Below are 22,558 nucleotides of genomic sequence, written 5' to 3'. Positions count from 1 at the left end.
TCTTATTTGAACACTCCACTTTTGCGTTTCAATTCATGGCACCAATGGGGGCATTGCCTTATTTGGCGCACTTCAGCACTGCGTGCAGGTATTTATTTTGAAGCATTCTGAGAATGTTCGTCCCAGACAGCAGTTTTTTACCAAAATACATGAAGTTATGAAAACTTCAACTGCCGATAAAGTTGTACTTATAACTCACTATTCTTTATTAGAAATGCATGCCTCTTCAAAAGTCCGATTGGTGGCACCACTAGGAGTGCCTTATTATTGGCCATTTACATATTGAAGCATTCTGGGAATGGTAGTCAAAGATAGTACTTTCAGATCAAAGTACAAACAGTTGCACTATACTCGTGAAAAAGGAGATTTACAAATTTCGAAACGCCATCATTTCATTCAACCCATCACTACTGTATTAAAGCGTGGAATTAAATGCGCTACCAACTTGACCAGTTGTCTTTCGAGGTCTTCTCCTCATGGATTTTGAAGAATTACTCCCAGAATTGTTCACCACAGGTCATTTTCAGCATGTTGTTTCTCTATCCAGTGATTTACTAATGGGGCTGCAGACATTTTACGTGGTATTCTAGATTTATGTTGGATAATCCTGTGACGAACTTCTTGAGTAGTCTTTCCAAAATATAATTTCCCACAGGGGCACATTATCCCTTAGACCACGTTTTTGATTTTGCAATTCGAAAAGTTTTATGTTTCCAAATTACATTTATGTGTGTGAACTCTGGTCCCACTATAATCTGATTGCAACAAATACACGTTCCACATGTGTGGTGTCCTTCAACTGGAGATAGATTCCAAAGCTGTTGCAAATCACTTTTCACCAAGGGTGGTTGTATAGGCACAGACCACATGATTTCAAATACTTTGTTTGTTTTTTTAGGGCAAACAATGGCCTCTCAAATGTTTTATCCAATTTTGCAATTAAATGCCAGTTTTTTGTGATGATCCTTTTGAGATGATAATTTTTTTGACAGTAAGTTGTTGCACAGGACATGCGTTCAGATTTTATTTTGTCCTTTTTTGCCAGGAGTGATTCTCGTGGAGTCCACCACCCTCTCTTCATTGATTGTTTCAACAACTTTTTGGCACATCCAGTTTCCTTTAGATTTTTAACCAAAATGTTAGCGTGATGAAGAAAATCAAAACAACTGCACCTTATCCTAAGAAATTGGCCATACAGCAGATTATCATGGAGGCTCTGAGGATGATTATTTGAATAATGTAATGCCTCATTGAAATCGGTTGGCTTAGAAAACAATATACTCTTCAAATGCCCAATAATTTCAAAAACCTCAAGATCACGAAATGTTATCTCGGAGGGGTTGCTGCTCAAACAAAACTTGACATCAGACGATATATGGTTCAACCAGCAAAAAAACTGGTTGAGTGAATCATCATGTCCTTTCCATACACAAAAAATATCATCAATGAACGTTGCACATTTTGAAATATGATGCTGGAAAAGATTGTTTTGGTAGTTAAAATGTTCCTCAAACATCGCCATGTACAAGACGGCCAGCTCTGGAGCAATGGGACAACCCATGGCAGTCTCTTTTACTTGTGCAGAAAAGTCCCCCCCAACTTGAAGTAGTTATTTTTCAATGCAAACTGGGCTAGCTCAATGATGAAACTATTTGGAACCTGATGTGGTCTCAGTCTTGCATCCAAAAATGTTTCTATGGCCTCAAGTCCATCCTCTTGCGGTATCTGAGTGTAAAGAGAGTCAACATCTAGGGTAACCAATATTTGGGTTCTGCAAATTTTCTATCTTGTTTATGAAGTCTGTAGTGTTCCTCAAGAGAAACAACACGCTGAAAATGACCTCCGGTGGACTGTTCTCGGAGTAATTCCTCAAAATCCATGAGGAGACCTCAAAAGACAGCTGGTCAAGTTGGAAGCCCATTTAATTTGACATTTTAATACAGTAAGTGATGGGTTGAATGAAATGACAGAGCTTCAAAATTTGTAAATCAAATTTTTCACGAGCAGACTACAACTGTTTGTACTTTGGTCTGATAGTACTATCTTGGAATACTATTCCCAAAATGCTTCATTATGTAAAACCTTCACTTAGTGTGTCCAACAAGGCAGCGCCCATAGTGGTGCCACCAATCGGACTTTTGAAGAGGCATGTACTTCTAATAAAGAATAGCGAGTGCCAGTTTTAAGTACAGCTGTATGGGCAGTTGAAGGTTTCATAGCTTAATGTATTTTGGTAAAAACTGCTGTCTGAGAGTAATATTCCCAGAATGCTTCAAATTAAATACATGCACACAGTGTGCCAAATAAGACAATGTCCACATTGGTGCCCCGAATTGGAACGCGAAAGGGATGTGTTCAAATAAGCGAGTTCTGGCGGCAATAACAGCTGGATTTGCGGATGTCTGGTAGCTAAAGGTTTGAATAAAGAAAACGCGTCACGAAGTAAGTGTCCTGTTATGGACGGTATAGATTAAGCTTAGGGGCTCTAGCTGTTGTGGGAAGGTTTAATGACACAATGTTGGGAGCTCGTATGCGGTATGGCAATGGCTTTGGCGTGCTGCGCCACAGTCAGGTTTTGAAAGCGATTGATTTTCCACGTTGGTTTTAGATCAGAAATGGGAGGCCAATTATGATGAGTTACACCATCATTCCATAGGTTGCAAAGTAAGCAAGCAGACTTCCCGGATATTTGAGTAAGTAGAGGATCTGTATTAACTGTTGGATGTGACCGGTCTTGTTAGTAAGAGAAAAGTAGACAGGTGTTCTTTTGTACTGAGTTTGTGTTTTTAGAAACTGAAAACAGTTGACCACAGACTTGTGCTCTTGAAGTTGGAATGTGCAAGATATGAATTCGGATGAGGTAATAGATGTTTGGTGTAGTATAAGTGTGTGAGTTTATTAGATGGTGGATGTACAGAATTTTGAAAATTGTTTATTTATTTTGTTCACAGTGCTCATTTGTTCAGAGTCCTGTGGAGAACCCCAAAAAATTGAAAGGGTTTGAAACACGCCTACAGTATTTCAACAAACAAGTGCACCTGAAATAAGGGATATTGTGGCTCAGGGTTGTAATTAATCAAAGGAGTGTATTAGAACCACCATCTGTCTGAGCCTATATTTTGGCACTGTTTGATTGTAAAGCCCAATCTGAGGAGCACTAAATACATGATGTATTAATGAGGTTCCTGTACGGCTTTGGTAAAGTCAAAACGTGGGCACATTTGTCTTAGCTATATGATTGTTAATAGAATAGTGTTGATTTTTTATGCTATTTCATGTGCAATGTTGGGATACATCCGTACATATAGGTGTGTTAGTCACATATTAGTTGTGTCATGTATGTTCTGTGTATGAATATATGATCATAAATTTGAATATGTGTCTAAAAGAATTAAAATTGTGGAATTTGTGAAGATTTGTGAAGAAAAAGTGTCAAAATAAATGATGAACACATTCATTTGGTTTGTGTGATTATGGATCAAGGTATCATTTGTGAATAAGAGTCAGCATTGGCAATTGTATTGATATTTACATTTATTAGTACCCCAGGCTTACAGACTAAGGGCCCAACCCCTGCGGTTTGTGTCTTACTTTTAGAAAGATGAAATTTTCTTGTCATAAACATTTGGTGCCTGCAACCTGTGTCCTGGGTCACATGACTTTGTTTAGACTGGCAGTTTGCTTTTTTTGTATCCCTCCCAGACAGTGAGACAAAAGGGTGACTAGGTGTTAGGAGGATGGGCCATCCTGCCAGGATGGGAGGAGTAGAGCTGTTCCCTGCCCCTCTTGCTTTTGAAATTGAAATTAAAATAACATTCATAGAGCTCTACTACCCTGGGGTGTCTAGGTGTGATAGCTCTGGTAAAGAGACCTCAGCCTAAGCAGACAACTATGAGAGAGGAACAGAGGTCTAACTGTTAAAAAGCCATGTTTTAAGAGCTTTCTGGAAAGAAAACAGTTCAGTTTTTTTCTTAAGATTTGAGGGCATCAAATTCCAAAGCTTGTGATGAAACTCCTCCCCCCCCGGGCCCTCCCCCCAGTTAGATCGTTTCGATTTGGGTACTGCTGAATTTTTAGCCGACAATGATCCAAGTGATCTACTGGGGGTGTACCATTGGAAGCAATGTTTAAGGTACTTGGGCCCCACCCTGTGCATCACCTCGAAGGTGATGTAGAGGGCCTCGAAGTCTATACTTCTTTTAATGGGAAGCCAGTGGAGCGGCCAGAGGCCCTGGAAACAAATTGGAACTTGGGAATGCCCAGGAGTAGTCGTGCCACAGCATTCTAAAGAATTTGCTGTTTTTTTGTCATCTTTTCTGGATGTTGGTAAACGAGGCATTGAAATAAACAGTCTCAGTCTCGCAAATCATTATTCGGAAAACATGAATCCATAGAATCAAAATTTCATTGCACCTTTAAGACAACAAACAATAAATATTATAAATCAATAAAATACATATACAGCAGTGGAGGCTTCTCCGCTATAGTGGAGGAGCGTTGGCCCACTGCTTTTGAGCAGTGCAAAGCACGAAACATAAAATGATAATAAATTTGCGTTATTATCATTTTATTCTTCATGCTGTTTTGTGGGCAGGCGGGCTCTCAGAGCAGGGCAGGTGAGGAGTGGTTTGCCCACGCCTAAGTGCAAAATGACTGTTTGCTTGGCCCTCCCGGGCCGCCCAAACCAGTCATGCGCACTTTCCCCTTCTCCATGCAGGTTGCATTACAGCCTGCATGGAGAACATGCCCACTCCTCCAGCCCCTGGCTGAGCGCCATGTCACGGTGCTCAGACCAATCACAATGATTTGGGGAGGGAGCCTTGCAGCCTGCTTCCTGTTCCTGTCAGAGAGGAGGGAGAGCAGAAGCAGAGAAGAAGCGACACCCGGCCTAAAGGTAAGTTTAATTTCAATATTGTTTTTTTAACACCTCCACGTGACCCCCCCGCATCTCACTCTCGCGACCCCCGCGCCCGCCCCCCACCCACATGACATGCCGGACGTCACTTATATACAGACAATACTAATGCTTTCATTATTTACAACCTTACTACAGATAGTCGAAAGCTCCCCCTCCTATTTAAAAATGGAACAAATATTTGTACTACATTTTCTTCCTCCGGCTTGCAAGTAGAACGTGTAAACAAACTATTTTAAAGTAACCCTGGTTACCTCATTTGAGAATACTAACTTAAAACTGTTATGAATACATAAACAGATGACTACATAAAACCTATTCATATCTCTTGCTAAGTGCTATGCATTTCTTCAAAGAATTTAGAGCTGCCCAGCAAACATCTTTACTTTCCATGCGTTGTCAATAGTGTAATCCTTTCAAAGGAAGTCTAACCTTCCATGAAATAGGTATTAAAAAACGTTTCCTTGGAGCCTCATATAAAGGGCAAAACAGGGCCAGGTGACATGTGATCTGTTTGGATGATTGATCACACACGCACAGAGATAGATCACGTGACCAACTATTGTGGTGGGAAAGGCTACCAACAAATGGATCGTACAGAATCTAAAAAGGGAAAGATATTGCCTGTAAACAGGATTTGTTATCCAAAATAAACAAGGTTCTATCTCATTTGTTGTTACCAATGGGACATATCTCGCCATGGCTGGCATGCTTTGTGCTTTCTTCAACCTCGTGTCGGTGCAATAACTTAGGAAATTACGTTTTACTAACTCTTTTGTATTTTCAGTGATAGTGGAGGGATTTACATACAATTCATTCATACCCAACTTTTCAAAAGGCTTATTTATATATGACACCAAACGATCTCCCTCATTCTTGCTAGGCCCAGGCACTCCGAGATGCATGCCCGCACTAAGGAGGCCTCAGGGTTAGACCAAGTCTTAACACATAACAATAAGGGGGAGAGATTTAGGAGATTTGGGGGCATATCTAAAGGCCCCGCGAAAAATATTGCTTAGCGATTCAAGTTATCGCCGGCTATCGCTGGATATTATCGCTGAGATAGCACGTTATCATCAACGGCTATCTCCAAAGCAATAAAATATCCAGCGATAGCGGCAAAATGCTGCAACATCGCTGGTAATCCAGCGATAACATGTCAGCGATAGGTTAGTCCTTGTTGATAAGCCATAGGGGATTCAGCATGACAATCCACCCCCCATTGGGCAATATGGGTAAGTCAGAAATTAACCTGGCATTAGAAACCAGCGTTAATTGAGACTTTGCGCGAATTTCATAGTCGCAATGCAGGAATGGGGCATCCTTGTTGATAGCGCGAAGCCGCGATATTGATGTTCTGACATGTAGTGAATGTCAGGAACGCCTACCTTGCATCTCATTAGCGATGAGATGCAAGGCATTAGTGAAATGTGCGATGACAGAAGGTAACACACGCTAAAGCCGGTTAGCGTGCCCTTGCTAATACTGCATTAGGATTATCGCCGATTTACGGCGAACAACGGCCGCTAAAGCAGCGATAATCGTCTTGATGATATGCCCCCTGTTCGGTATGAAAGACGAATAATCAATTCTGGAAATAATCGGATTGGAGACTACATTTTCCGTAGATCGCATGGGATGAACAGAATAATTTTCCTTAGTGTCTTAAGCTTGAAAAAAGACAAAGAAGTAATAGCATTGATATGCCCATCAAAGGAAAGACTGCTATCAAAGAGTACCCCTAGGTTCTTGGTCTGCCTCCAGCACACTCACAAGGAACTTGACACTAGTCTTTTGTCGCTCTAGACCTCTTTGAGCCTGGGCTGGGGAAGGACAGATATTTCAGAAGTGGATTTTTTGGGGAAGTCTAGAAGTTACTTCCACTTCAAAGGCTGGCAACTATCAAATCCTCAGACCAACTCTTTACTTCAATCATGCACCTGCAGAGGACACTCTGAAGGCCTGCCATGTATTTCAGAAGACTGATTTTTACCTCAAAGTCCTGCTCTGCTGCTACCAGAGGACTGCCCTGCTGCTTGAAGCCTCCCATGTACCCTCAGAGAACTGCCCTGATGCTTGAGGCCTGCCTTGCTGCTTGAACTCAGGAGTACCAGAGGGACTCTAAGGGATAGATGACTGGCTTCCTGTTCTACACCATAGGAGAATGAAAAGCTCAAACAACTTGAACCCTGCACCTGGACCCTATCTAAACAGAGTCCTATTTTCTAAGTTGTGCCCACCCAGCCCTGGACTCTTGTAACTGGTGCTAATAGTGTTTAAACAGCCAAAACCCAAAACATGGGTCTTGAACAATTATCAACTAAAAGATGATCTGAGAAAAGAGAGGAGACCGGGACCTAGCTGTTGCGATTACCACCCAAGGTGCATCACTGGTGGGCCTGACTTTGCAGTAGCTACTGCAACATTCATCTTCACAGAAGCAAATATTATTCAGTGACTCCTTTCGGAAGGGGTATCAGGACTCCTGGAGCCCTTGTCAGCTACAGCCTTCGTCCCACTGGAGATGTTTGACTTCCAACATAACTGACAAAGTGCAAACATAGAAATATTCACCGTGACTTCATCCAGTAGCTCCCCGATTATGTCCTTGGACATTGCCGGCTGCCTTGCCCTGCTGAACTTTACCTTCTCCAACTCTTTTCTTCAAAATTTCTGTCAAGTCCAAAGGTATGCGGAGACCAGGCTCAATAAGCTCCATCGTTATTGGCCATATCTTTCGACTTTGCCCCAGTCTTCTGCAACTAAATCCCCGCTGTTGGTGCTTTAATCTTTTAGGTGCTATTTTTCAATGAAAACTTTAAAAATGTATAACTCTGGTTTTACTAATTGGAATTGTGTCGTTCTGGCGTCAAATTATTTACCAAAATGTTGCCTATTGTTCTAAATTATTTTGGTTTTTTTCCTATGTTGTGATTTTACTTTATTACTATTTGTGTGCTGCATAAATACCTTATACATTGCCAATAAATCAAGCATGACTGCTTTTTTGCCAAACTACCACAGGGTTAAGCACAGGTCAATTTAGTGACTTTTTGTAGTTCACCCTGGCATGGGCTATGGTTGTTGATTGAGAAGGGCTCACAACCCCTTCAACCAACAACTCAGTTTCCTACACCTTGTTTATAGTTGCATGCACAGGCATCATCTCTTGAGGATGTCCCTTAGTTTTATAGTAAAAACTTTCAAAGTGACAAAGCAAACTCATTATATAGCCTGCAAATTAGGCAGCCCTCAAATATCTGCCAGACAAGGTAAACAAGCTTGAATATGAATTTTAATATTTTTTAAATATACATATTAAAGAAAGTAAAGCTAACAGGCATTGGAAAAGACAGTAGTAGGTCTGGTTCAGAGCTGACAGTGACATTTAATTGTTGGGTTTATGTGTGTCTGTGGTCTTGTGGATGGACGAGTGTGTAAATGCATGAACGACTGATAAGGTGGATGAATATATGCGTGGGTGAGAGGATGTGTAACAAAGTGCAAGGGTGCTAAGTGATTTGTGGATGAGTGCATGCATGGTTGGAAGTATCCACTCATTGAAGAGGCGTTTTACGTAATACGTTCGACTTCCGGACTTTGGCAAAAGTTATTTATTTTAATTTTCCAATTTTAGAGTTTGGCTGACTGTGCCCTTTGGCACACCACCTCTTTGTTCTCCACACGTCCCATTCAGAGGTACAACATTCTACCAATGAAACTATGGCACACTTAACTTTTAAGTAGCACAGATGCTCCATTCTGTAAAAGTGTTGCAGGAAGAAAGAGAAACCTGCCATCCTGTTCATATGAAGCGATCTCCAAGTAGGGAATCACAAATGTGTTCACGTTCTGTGAAGCAGTAAGTAAGAAGTGTGTGTGATTAGGGCCGGATATGCAGTGTGCAATTGATGCTGGATTGTGCTGTTACCTGAGTTGTTCTGTTTTTGTCTCCTGTTTTTGCCTCTTGTTAAGTCCTTTAAATTTGTATGTTTTTCAGATATGTGCATCCGTTTCATCAGGAAAGCAGCAAGAAAATAGCAAAATCTACGAATTGCGTACTTATGACGTGAAGCCAGGAAAACTGGATGAATACATAAAGACATGCATAGCCGGGGTTCACCTTCGAACAGTTCATTCTGAAATGATCGGCTTTTGGACAGTGGAGATTGGTGGTCTCAACAAGGTCTTTCACCTGTGGAAATACGGTAGGCTTCCTCCGACTCCTGTTGGCAAGCACCAGACAAATCCCCTCCAGGTGGCGAGTCACCCTGCCCCCTTTTCTGACCACTCCCAACCAAACTGCATTCCTATTACCTTAAATCACCACTGACAACGTGCTTTGGTGCCTTAAAAAGGTTGCACTTTATTCAACATCACATGCTAATACATTTTGCAACGTTCATGGTCATATCAACATTTACTGTCCATGCTACATATTTACATTTACTGGTCTTTGTTCTCATTTTGCTTGCAGTATTTACCCAGCTTCCTCAATTTCCTGGGAGGGGAGGGACCCCCTGTCTGGGCCTCCGATTAACAGGTCTAGGCTTCAGCTTCCTACCGACTTGGAGGGTGTCTGTCAGGACCTGCCCAGGCTGCAAGTGCCGTCCCTCTCGCACTGTACCCTTTCATGGGCCCTCCCTGCTCCCAGGCGTCCCTGCCATTTGGCATCCCAAGGACCTTACTTGAGCATCTACTCTACCTTTCCTGATGCTGAGTCCTTGCATTTTTCTCCCTCAGTACCCCTGCCGTGAGCCATCCTAAGGGTCCTGCGGGAGCATCACATCTACTCTTTCTATGGCGGCACGCCGCCCCTTGGCTCCCTCAGTGCCCCTGCCGTGAGGCATCCCAAGGACCCTGTGAGAGCCTTCCATCTACCTTTTAGTAAGTTCTCTCATTTTACTACCTTCCTTGTGTTTGTTCTGCCATGCTACGTACGGTTTCCTGATCGGAGGGAGCTCCCCCTACTCCGACCTCCGCCTTTCGCTCTCAGTTGAACCCCATGTGTTCCAGCACCCCTACAATGTTCAGTAGGAACATGTCCATTCCTACCCCAGTAAGGTGTACCCCATCCTCCAAGTGATAGCCTAGAGACTTCAAGTTAATAAAACCATGGCTAACGAAACCCCATCCATTGGCCCTACAAACCTTTGCCATGGTGAAATTGAGTTTCCATCTGGATTTCTCCACCGCCCCTAGGTCCACCGCCTCTGCCAGGCCTTCTGCACTATTATTTCTGAAAAGATTACTTTTGCTGGGTGTATTAGGCGTGCCAAGGCCGTGAGGCTTTTCTGCATACTTTCTAGGAGGGCCCGCCTACCCAATGCTACCGCGGGTAGCAGCTGGTCCCATTTCATTAATCAGCACCCCCACCAGTTTACTTCGGTGTCCCGCAGCCATATCCTGCCGAATTCACGTCTGGCCATCACCCATTGTTGGGCCTGCGTCACGTAGGAGTGCCCCATGATCCACACCTTCTTCCGTGAATTGTTCGGACCTAGGTGGGGTAGAAATCGGACTCAGTACATCGTGGGGCGTACGAAACGCTTAAATTTGCTGGATGCCCAGCGCCCTATCCCCTTGATTCGCTCACTATCCAAACCTAATCCTGCAGCAGTAGTGGCAGCCCCTATTCTGAAAGAGTGGGACCTAAACTCTTTCGCAGGGAGTTCCATTGCTTCCGAGGTCTTCCTCATCAATGCTATGAACTGAAAACGGCTGAGGAATGACCCATCCCTGTGCTTGAAGAGTGGCCCATTGCTTCCTTCCCCAGGTCCCAGGTATTCTTGCAGCAAGCACACCTGGCAGCAGGCTGCATCCTTAATGCTGTGTATTCTGGTCCATATTCCCCCTGCCTGCCTGGTCAGTTTTGGACCGTTGCAGCAGTATGTCCATGCACCCTTTGCCTATTTCTACGTCCCTTCTGTGGATGCATGCTGATCCTGGGTCTCTAACTGATGGGGCTACGAGCTTGCTGACCCTGTAAGCCCCAAAGAATGCCAGTGTAAATGCTGCTCCAAAGAGCATTGTCGCAAGCCTCGAGGCACATACTCCTGCCAGGGCCCCCAACATCCCTTGCAGCATAGTAAAGTGGATGGGGTGCCTTGCATCTTTTTCTGCTAGCTGTAACCTGCCCCAACCTCTCATTCCCATCCTGCGCTGGAAAGCCCTAGATGGGTCCTCCTTGGCTGCCAACTTTGTGTAATATGCCACCGCGTTTAAGTGTGCCTGGGCCCAGGTTTTTGTCTTGCTTGACGTGAAAGCCCACTCAATGAACTCTAGGACTTCCTCCTGTGTAGCTCACCGGCCCCCTTCTAAGCCTGTCCTGGCCATGAATGTCTCCCAACAGTTACGGTAATGGGTGTCTGTCTTTGGGGCCAGTTCATTATTGAGCAATGTCTTCAACCCAGGTCCACCCATGATCGCGCTTCCTCTGGCACTGGAGTCATCCCTTTGTCTGCGTCTGGGGCAAGCATTCGAAATTTTGCCCACTGAAAACATGAAATGGCATCCGCAACTGAGTTGTCTATCCCAGGGATGTGTCTTGCCCTAAGTGCGATGTTGCACCTCAGCTGGTAGCCAACCAGTTTCCGCAGCAGGGTTGCCACTGCTGGGCATTTTGCTGACCCTGTGTTAATTGACTGCACTACTGTGTGGTTGTCAGACCATAGCGTTATCTGCCTATTAGCCAGCCGCTGGGCCCAATTGTGGAAAGCCACCACTATTGGGAATAACGATGTTTTTGGTGAGGCCAGTGCTCTGACAGGCCGTTAGCCAGGCCCCCACTGACCATGGGGTCCATAGGATTGCCCCAAACCCCCCGGCCGAGTCCGTGTAGAGCTCCAATTCGTCTGCTTGCACCCTGGGATCTCGCCATATTGGGGTGCCATTGTGGTAGTGGGAGGGTCACCCAGGGAGGGGTGCAAGTACTCGATAGCTGGCTTTCCGTTAGTGTCTTGCCCCTCTCCTGTCTTGGTAGCACTTGAACTATCCCCCCAGAGGCCCGAGCAACCTCTTGTGTGGTTGCCTCGGTTCTTGTCCATTCCCCCTGCTGCGCCTGGTTTGCTACCCCTGTTTCCTGGTTTGTAGCCCCATTTGTGTGGCTTCTCTTGTCTGCCTTTTGGTCTGGCATTGGGCTGCCCCCTTGCCCCCCTGTGCCACATGGGGTGTTCCCAGGGATTATGGAAATATATTGTGAATGTAAAACGTCAGCAGAAATATTTCTCAATGCAACTGATCTATTTCCATTGCACTCAAAAATAACTGGCAAAAACAGAATTGGAGGCTACTATGTTTCAGTTAGCTTTCAGTAGAAGTTTCATTTTAGCATATCTGAAATGATGGCTACTTCTCTCTATGAAGGAGGCGCACTAAGGCAGCAGAAGTGCAAGCTTCTCTTATAAACAGAACAGCCACAGTGAAAACATCTCTTGCACAGCCTATGCAGAAAGAAGAGGCATCACCACTGCAAGCTTCTATCAGATACAGAGCACCCAATCAAAGGATGGGTGAAGTTTGCAATGACCCTTCATGTGCACAGCAGGTCAACATGGCCTGCAGCACTGCAAGTGTACCGGACACAAGGAAGATGCGCAAAGAGTTCAAGGAGGCCTCACACAGACCAGACAGCATCAAGCGCAAATCTCAATTACACATAGGGGAGGCACAGCATATATGCAATGGAACTGAAATCTACCTTAACACACAAAACTGGTTCTGCGCATGTACAGACACCAATCAGGCTTTCCTCACACAAAGGTGACCAAGTCTGATCAGGTAGAGCAGAGTAGCTGTGCACTATGCATGTAAGTGGAATGAGGACCGTGCAATATGCTGAGTGTAGTTGTCTTTCGTTTAAGGAATGCAATATTGAAACATTAAACTTGCAGAGAAAGGCGCTGTCACCAATGATTCTTGTTGAGGAAGCTCAAGAGGGGAGAGGCTATGTGCCACTTTATTAATGTTAACATGTCCTAAAATACTAAAATATAGAGTAGGTGAATAGGCTAAAACAAAATGTAAATATGTGCCACACACTGAACCGTATTTTAAATATCTTTACATCTAATATTCACAATGTGTGTCCCAGAAGGGAAAAAAAATAGTGACTTGCTTTCACTATTATGATCATTTTTATTATCACAAATAATGTCTGTGGAAATCACTCATTACTCTTCAGTGAGGTAGTTTTCATCTAAAATAATATTTGCTATTGTACTCAGTTAAACAATATGGTAGAAAGTTTCTTTATGACATTTCTGTAATTAATTCTCACATTACCTCAGTTCCTCTTAAAAATTAATTAAATGAAAATGGCAATGTTGGACTTGGCCCTTTTTGCAGGGTTATCCCAGAAGTTTTGGCCTTCCTCCTATAATTTGTCTCAGCTGTTTTTGTTGGTTTTATGACTCTGGGCACCTAACCACTGCTGATAAGTGCTAAAGTGCATGTGCTCTTTAAGGGAAACTTGGTAATATTGGTCTACACCTGTTTAACATTTTTAATTTACCTGTAAGTCCCTTATACAGTGGTATCCCATATACCCAGGGCCTGTAAATTTAATGCTACTAGTGGACTTGCAGCGCTGCTTGCGCCACCCACCAAAGTAGCCTTTCAAACCTGTCTCAGGCTTCGGCCCCTGCAGGGCCTGCGCGGGCAGTATTGCCACAGTGACGTGGCACGTAAAGTGGTCTTCACGTCTGAAACTCCCCTTTTACTCTTATAAGTCACCCCTAAGGTAGGCCCTAGCTAGCACTATGGGCAGGGTGTGGTGTAGGTAAAAGGAAGGAGATGTTCCCACACTGTGTGGCATTTCCTGGTAGTGACAAACAGCCTATTTGGTTTCTCACTGCTGAGAGGCTGCCCTTTCATAGGTTTGCATTGGGAATTCCCTGATATGTGTTCCAGTGGTAATTTCTGATATGAAAGGGGTTGCGTGACCATTTCTGGGATGTTTGGAATAGTAGTAATAAATCCTGCTTATTGGTGTAAGCGTATTTGTCATTACTATTTTAGAAATGCCCACTTTTAAAAGTGTTGCAAATAGAGGGGGAAACCTGGTTGTTTTTTTGCAATACGTTATAAGGCCCTACCTGGTGTCAGTCTCTTGGGCCTAACCCCTTTTTGTTGCTACACTTTTAGAAGTGGGCATTTCTGTGTGCTTATGAGTCTTGGTGCCCTGCCTGGATGTGTATTCACCGTCTGGTTTTGACTGATAGGAAAGAGGGGATGTGCATTCACTCTAGACAGTCGCAAGGGGGGTTGAGGTGTGTCCTGCCTTTCCTAGGTGAATCAGCACTAGGCGAATAGACCTTGGCTGCTTTTAGAGTGGCGTGAGGAGTTTCCCTTGCACCTGAATAGCCCTACTCTGCCTTTAGAGTGGTGGGAGGAGTTGCACCTGCTTCTTAATAGGGCTGTGCCCGCCTTCTACAATGCTGTCTCTACACCCCTGTAGTGTATCTGGGGCCTGGCCTTTGGTTGTGAATGGGAGTGTTGTGCACTTCAAAACAGTGAGTTAAGTGCCCCCCAGAATAAAGACTTTTGAACTATAAGTACAGAGGCTGTGGCCCCATGATTTTAGTTTACTTCAAGGAACAAGAGAACCCTGTCAAGAAGAAGAGAGGAAGGACTGTGTGAGGAGCGCTACCTTTTCTGTGTGAAGGGTGGGCTAGCCTGCAGTTGCTGCTTCTGTCTGTGGAGGAGGAAAAGGACTGACTCTCTTTACCCTGCTGTGGTATCTTGCTTGTGAAGGACTCTCCTAGGGCTTGTGTGTGCTGGCCTCCTGTTCTTGGAAACTCAGGGACATCAAAGTTTCTGTGTGCTGTGCTTGATCTTTTAGACAGTAGCTCTGTGTGTGGTCTGCGTTACGAGCTTTTTTCTGTACCGAGCTTGTTGGGCGGGCCATTGCAAACTCCGCTCCAACAGCATGCGGTGTGCTCTGATTTGTGAAGAGCGCAGTGTTTGACCCTGCTCCAGCACTGTAGGCTCTCTGTGGTGCACCTGGAATAAGTCAAAGCTCGCTGGGAGTGCTGCTTTCAACACCACCTGGGGCCCAAGTCTGTGGCAGGACACCGACATGGAGTAAGAAATCCCGAGATCACCGTGTGGCCGCTCCCCCCACCACCGCAGGTTGCTAGGTGTTGCCTAGCAACCTTCCGACATGAGGGCAAGCAGCCCTGACTCACCCTGCCACTCCCAGCAGGACACCGGGACACTCAAGCAGAGGGATGCGCTATGATCTGCAGAAGCTCTGCTGCCGTCACAGCCAGAGGAAACACCTTGCTCCGCTTGCTCTTTGAAGCAGAGGGGGCGCCTGACCAGGGAATCTGTTAACTCCAGCCCGGGGACCGGGTGAGTGCAATTCTCCCTCCTGTGACGTCATGACAAGTGCCTAGTCAGACCCTTCAAGATTTCACGACTTCGCGATTAGCAAAAAAAATTGCGAAATCGGCAGTTTTGTAAAAATGCAGCTATTTTTGCAAAACTGCTTGCGAAATTTGGAAAATGTGATCATTTGATTTTGTTGCTATAGCTGTTGAAATGATAAGCAAGGTAATGGTGGGCCAAATACTGCACAATACTTAGGAATGCAAAACTATTTTGCAGAGAGGAATGACAGCCCCTCAGTACCTTTTTAATTAACTCGATCTCCTGCCCTTCTTAAAAGTCAGTTCGATTAATCAGGTGAAGACATTACGTGCTTGGATCCCATGCGAAATTCTTACCTTAGTGTGCAGCAATGCTTGCTAGAGACTACTGGAATAAATAGGGGGGTCTACTCGAATATTGGCATCAAGTCTTTGTGACCCCACTACTAGCGCTGCTGGGATATACTGAACTCTTTGACAAACCCTCTCGCAGATATGTTGTCTTGGCATTATTGATGGCCAAACGCCGCGTGGCATGTAGATGGGGATGAGGGAGGGCTCCAAAGTTCAAAGATTGGATCACTGACTTAATTTTCTGTCATGAACAACTGTCCAATGATGCCGAATGGTTTCCCTTGGTCTCTCGTCCTAAAGATATATGGGGACCTCTTCAGAGCTACCTACTCTCCCACCCAGGGAACACAATATCCACAAATGTTGTGATCGTTAATATGATGATTATAGGCAGAATGACTGTTGACTGTAATAGACATACTGAGATGGCTGTATGGCTACATGGGAACGGGTAAACAAACTATGTCACGACTGTATTCCCCCTCTGCTGAGATGTTAATCAATTTCGATCCTCGATGTATATTTGAATCTGCCACACAAATCCTAATCGACGGTGTAGATATAATGTATCGTCCACTGTACTATGCCTTTTCTCTTTTTAGGCTCAAGAATGTATGTAACAACATATTGATCTACAATGCATTGCGAATACCATCTCTGTTAAAGATGCATGTGCTCCTGGAGGATGCATGTATTTGTCTGTAATGTCTGTACACTACATGTTTGATGTTGTTTATTTTTTTCTTTTTTTCCCTTCTTCATAAAACTCCAATAAATACATTTAAAAATAAATAAATAAATAGGGGGGTCACATGGGTTAAAGAGTCTATATGGCATCAGAGAAGAAGAACTCAAACTGCAGTCGAAGAGGGCAGCACAAATGGCAATTGTTTTGGGCAATATTCTGTTAGTCGATATCCCCTGGTATTCTGTCGACAGCTATAAAACAAGGACACCTTAGTTTGGCACCTTTAGCTGCAATCGTTGAACAAACATGGACTGCATTTGGGCTTTGGGAGTGTTCCCAACTCGAAGCAGGCAGTGAACTGTGAGCGCTCTATAAAGCAGAGGACAGAGGATTTCGGCCAAGCTATTTTAAGTGTGTTCGAGCCTAAAACAAAATATGCCTTTGTTCTCCTGGAGGGACTTGTGAATTTGGGTCTTAGTAATTTATTCAGCAATTGATCTCTCCAGCCAGTGGTTGAGGGGCTGAGGATTAATTCGGGAATCTGTGGAGGAGCTGTCATTTATTTGTACACTTCATATGGAAAAAAACTGAAGACTTATTTTTTCCTGTTGCATAGTTGCTCGTTTTAGGATCGGTCTTAGCGGCAGAGGGCAGTTTGCACCGTAGCGCGGGGAAACACTGGCCTAGTGTAACCAGGCGCTTTATAACATTTAATTATTATTATTATTTATTTGTAAAACGTCAGTGTGAACAGACGTTAATTAAGTTAATTAACATTAAAAACTAGAGCTTCGAGTAGCGATGGATGAAGTGAGCTCCAATCACAGTACTGCACACAGGCGAATCACACCTCTTTTCACGAAGCCAGCAAGGAAGAAACAGAAATAAAGGGTCTCATTATGATGTAAATACATATGAAGCATATGCCACAACCAAGTGTTATTTAAACATTTTGAATACCTATATGACTGCATATAGGAAAAGGAAGACCCCCACTAATATTCTAGCAAACACCGAACTGCTATTCAAATTAATCTTGGATGTCACATTTGATAGCTTGTGGGTAGCCGCAGCAGCGGTTGGGGCTTCAGTAGCTGGTTCTATACTGCTTTGGATGAAGTCATGGAAACTAGACTCCACTCAGAGAGGTCTACTTAAAAAAATTACATTTTAGATGATCAAACCTATTTGGTAATGAACTTGATGACATGGTGCAAAAAGCAGCGGAAGAGTAAAGAATTCTCAAACCTTTTAAGCCTGTTTTAAACCTGAGGGCTCTGACTAATTACATCTCAGTGGACATATTCAAGATGATTTTTCTCCAGGAAATCACCCCTACTGGTGAGAACGATTTCCTGATGACGTTTGAGCTTAAAGATGCATACTGTTGCATCTGGATTGATCCCTCCAATCAACAATTTCTGTGGCTTGCTGCAAGAAACCAACATTTCCAATTTCAAGTCCTTCCTTTGGTCTGGCAACATCTCCCAGCAAGGTACTAGCTCCTGTTGTTGCTCGTCTTCAATTTTATGGTGTCACAATATTCTCATTTCTTGATGATTGGTTGCTTTCTGATCTGTCTTTTTTGAAGGCTCAATAACATGTTGAAATGGTGACTAGAGTTCTGCACAAACTGGGTTTCATTATCAGCAACTAGAAGTCTTGAGCCAACTCAAGAGAAAATATTTATTGGGGCCCAAATCAACACTGCCCTGGGCTGTGTCTTCCTGCCTTCTCTAAGGATTTTGGCAATTCAACACGTTACTCATCTTTTGAGTCAGTGTGCTTCTACAGCACAGCTGTTGTTCCTTGGGCATGGACGGTATCATTTAAATGTTGTTGTAAACACATTCTATGCTGGTGGTCCTTGGCCATGCAGGATTACGGGGCCCTTATTCCCATGACTCCTGACATATCTCAAACGTTGGGTTGGTGCATGGTTGAGGGCAATTTGTCTGAAGGGGCAGTACAGTTCTAGGAGGTGTTTGGCAGTCCTGAGTGATAGCTAGTGTGCGTCTTTGTGGCTTATGTAAAATACCCAACAGGTGCTATTGATTGCAACTTGGTATTCTGCTTCACACTGACAACTTCCTCTTAGGTTTGGAGATGCCTCTGTGTATTATGCACAAGGAATAGTACCAGGGTGTTAGATGTATGGTCAAGTCGACCTATGAGGACTGGACTAGGTAAACAGGAGGTGACCTCCCTATGCAGTCTGCCTCACTTATTTGGATCAGCCACTACGATCCTGCACCTTAGGTTGCCTGAGGAAGAGGTGGCCTGCCTCACAGATCCGGAGTAAGCGTCAAGGGTGCATACATGGGCACTAGAACATTCCAGGGAGAAATACAGCTCCCTCCACGATGTTAGGACTGGAGCTGTGCTTCCATAGAGCTGCATACACTTTAAACATGGCTATTTTAAAATGGATTACTCTGCTAAAACAGTTTCTAATGTTTTCAGGCTTAAAATGAATGATTCTGAGTAAAATAAAGAGCCTAAAAAATGCGCTAAATTTCCATATTTGTGCCGCTAAATTTCTACATTTGTGCCACAAAATGTGCTAATCCATGCCGCAATATCCTGGGGGGTCTGCCTAGTGGCACAGTGATCTATGTGAATGTGGTCTAATGTGTTTTATGTACAATACAAAGGATATTTTTATATAACCTTTTGTGGAGTCTCTTTTTGTGGTGTGCCTAGTGTGTCACACTTTTGTGTTTGTGTGTGTGTGTTGTGCAAATGCTTTAAACATTGCCTCTGTGATAAGCCTGACTGCTCTGCCAAGCTACCGATGGATTTAGCAGGGATTATCTTAGGTGTGTAACTCCCTTCTACTGACTAGAGTAGAAGGTTCTGCCTGGCTTAGGTGCATTCCCTAGCCAACCAGAAACCCCATTTCTAACAGGAATTTAAAAGGATCTATGTTGAAACAACATTTCAGGTTATCATGACAGGACTATGAGCAGAATACAGTGGACACAGGCAAACATTGAGAAGGTCCTCATCTTTTTAGGAGCCCTCTAAAAGGCTTGTTCGGCAGCCAGAGCCTAGTTTACCTATGCCTTAAAACATCTCTGGGTGTGCTCTCATTTGCATGGGGGAGTGGTCCCAGGCAAATGATAAACCACTTTGTCTTAGTTACCCCGCCGTATTGTAGACCTGGGTGCAAAGGAACTGTCAAGGGAGCGATCTTACTGTGCCACAAAGAGGTGGCGTACAGTCAATATGACCCTTGTAGACACCACAGGGCAGGTGTGAGTTTGTAGCTGTTCTGTTGTAATAGGGTTCTCTGGCATGGTCAATGCTCAGTGCACCAATTTAAAGGTGACCCTGGACTCAATAACCCAAGAATCACAAATGTGTTTAAAATTCATGCCCTTTTCACTTCATCCCCATGTGGAAGTCCACCACCTGGTGAATTCTGCAAGATAACGTTACAAAGATACAAGTTGAAAGGTAGAAGGCACATGTGTGCCACTCCCAGGTGGCATAGCTGTCTGGCACTGCCCTCCTCACCGCCACAGATGACGTCCACACCCTCCTCTACTGAAGCTAAACTGCAGCCCTCATACTCCCGGACCTCTCAGCTGCCTTCAGTACCATCTCCAACTGCAACCTATGCACAATAATCCACAACGCCGGCCTCTGGAACAAAGCCCTGTAACGCTTCCACTCCTTCCTCACCGCCCGAACACAGAGAGTCAGACTTCCACTGTTCCACTCTGAACCTACCGAGATCAGCTGCGGAGTGCCTCAGGGCTCCTACCTGAGCCCCACTCTCTTCAACATCTACATGGCCCCGCTCACAGCGATCATCAGGAACCACAGACTCAACATCCTCTCCTATGCTGACGACACCCAGCTGATTCTTTCCCTTACAAATGAACCCACAGTCTCCAAGAACAACTTCCATGACAGAATGAAGGCTGTCACCACCTGCATGAAGAACAGATGCCTCAATCTCAACTCAGAGAAGAGAACCTGAAGTCCTCATCCTGGGTTCCACCCCCCTCTGCTTGGGACGACCCTTCCTGGCCCACAGCACTTTAACCCCCCCACAGACCACGCATGAAACCGTAAAATCATCAGGGACTCCTAGCTCACCATGAACCACCAGATCAACTCAGCCTCATCATTCTGCTTCCATACGATACACCTGCTCGGAAAGATCTTCAAGTGTATTTTAATCGAGTCAAGAAAGACGCACTCATCAGCAGCACTCTACGCCAGAATCACCCAGAAAATCTTCAAGAAACTGCAGAGCATTCAGAACACCTCTGCCAGACTCGTCCTCACCATCCCCCGCCAAAGCCACATCACCGCCTACCTGAGAGACCTCCACTGGCTCCAAGTCAACAAAAGAATCACCTTCATGCTCCTCAAAGACACCTACAAAGACCTACACAACGTTGGACCTGCGTACCTTAACCATCGCCTTGCATTCAATGCACCCACCATAGACCTCCGCTCTGCTCAACTGGCCTTGGCCACTGCCCCACATATACACAAGACCACAGCTGGAGAAAGATCCTTCACCTACCTCGCAGAAAAGACCTGGAACACCCTGCATTTCCACCTCAGGCGATCACCGTCACTGCCCAATTCAGGAAGAACCTCAGGACCTGACTCTTCGACTGAACCACAGCGCCTTCAGTGGATCAGCAGTCCCCTCCCACTCCCCCAGCACCTTGAGACCCTTACAGGTGAGTTGTCACACTGCACAAGACACTTGATTGATTGATTGACACCTGCATACCGGTTTACATTTTTCTCCCTAAATAATAGTCCCTGTAAGTTGACATTGGGCAACTTTAGTGCCTCTAAATTTCAGATTTTGTGACCACAAACTTGGATTTTTTGAGCAGCGAGATATAAGATTTTTATCTTTGCAGCCAGTCAGTGCACATAGAAATGTCTTTAAGGAATTCAGGACTTTCTAATGAACACATATGCACACATATATGTCTCTATACCACACAAGCTCTGTGTTTGTGTTTATTTTGGTTCCATAAACCTATTACATTGTTTGTCTTCCTCCTTATCTAAGAGAAGATCGGCATGGGTCTGGCATTCTCAGCTCCCCACATTGATTAATTACTCTTCTTGAGGAGCTATCTGGAGATGAATGATGCAGTACCAGGAACAGCCATTACTTCCTTTCCAGTGTTGCAGTCATCACCAAAACTAGTCATTGATTCAAACTGTCACTGAATCTAGGAGCTCACTCACCTATACTGTAGTGTTAGTGAGCTATTTCATGGCACAGTATGTTATAGTTAGGCATTTGATGATGAAATTTGAAAAAAGGTGGCAGAGTGTGGATTTTTCAGCACACTTTCTCTTGAAATTGGCCCCTGAGCTATGGATATTACAGACAGGTAAAGCCATTCTGATTATGGACATCGACATGGTGCATATGTTTTCTTTAAAAAATGTAGAAAACATTTTTCCACACTTCATTTTCTATTCTGCACCCTTAAAATCAGATTCACAGTCAAATGTTATGACTGAGTATCTTCTTTGATTGAACAGTTTTGAGCAGTTGTACAAATATCACAGGTCATAGCCAGCAGAGTTAGACAAATCCTACAACCCTGCATAACAATTCGAACTCCCAATTACATAAAATGCACAATGTTGGGACAGAAAAGTCCTCTGCATGGTAAAGACATGCACCCCTGCCCTGAGTGCCCAACTGTATTGATGTCTGGATCCCTAATGCAGAGTTTTCTCATAACAAACAGATAATATGTGGGCATACCATTATATAGCCCATTCTCACAAATTTCTTTCTTGCTGGACTGGGAGGAGTGCCCAAAGTGCTACCCTCATAGTGGTGGAAGGTTACTACCTTCACCAGGACTTAAGCTGCATAAGCACGTTGGTGGCAGCATACTGTGTAGTGATCAGTAGGAGTAAACTGAACCTTTTTACCTGGTGTCACTGGAGCGAGGCCAATTGGCTCCCTCACATTTTAAGTGTTCTGCTGCTTTGCGCTGCTTTGTGCTTAACTCACTCTTGGCCTACTTCACAATGGTGTGAAGGGCTGTGCAGTGCAGAAATGGTGGATCTGCACTGGGTGTGTGTGTACCTGGGGAGAGTACCATATAGGGATAATGTAGTACCGAATTGTACCAAATAGTGCGTGCATGGTGTATGCATGTGCGGGAGGTGCATGTGCCCATGAGTGGGACAGTGCCTGAAGAATATAGTGCTGTTCAGTGTGTG

The 22,558-nt window shown here is 44.3% G+C and overlaps 1 protein-coding gene across 2 annotated transcripts in view; it reads left to right on the top strand.

Moving 5' to 3' along the window:
- Positions 1-22,558, top strand: part of LOC146862117 (protein NipSnap homolog 3B-like) — a 258,782-nt gene that overhangs the window by 78,447 nt on the left and 157,777 nt on the right. For both annotated transcript variants that reach the window (XM_085641307.1, XM_085641308.1), the window contains exon 2: positions 8,916-9,123. In XM_085641307.1, the coding sequence (XP_085497433.1) occupies positions 8,916-9,123 (208 nt within the window). The remainder of the gene's footprint in view (positions 1-8,915; positions 9,124-22,558) is intronic.

Source organism: Triturus cristatus, chromosome 2_2, assembly GCF_964204655.1.
Source record: "Triturus cristatus chromosome 2_2, aTriCri1.1, whole genome shotgun sequence".
In the NCBI taxonomy this organism is placed as follows: Eukaryota; Metazoa; Chordata; class Amphibia; order Caudata; family Salamandridae; genus Triturus; species Triturus cristatus.
This window is presented reverse-complemented; position numbering and strand designations above follow the sequence as displayed.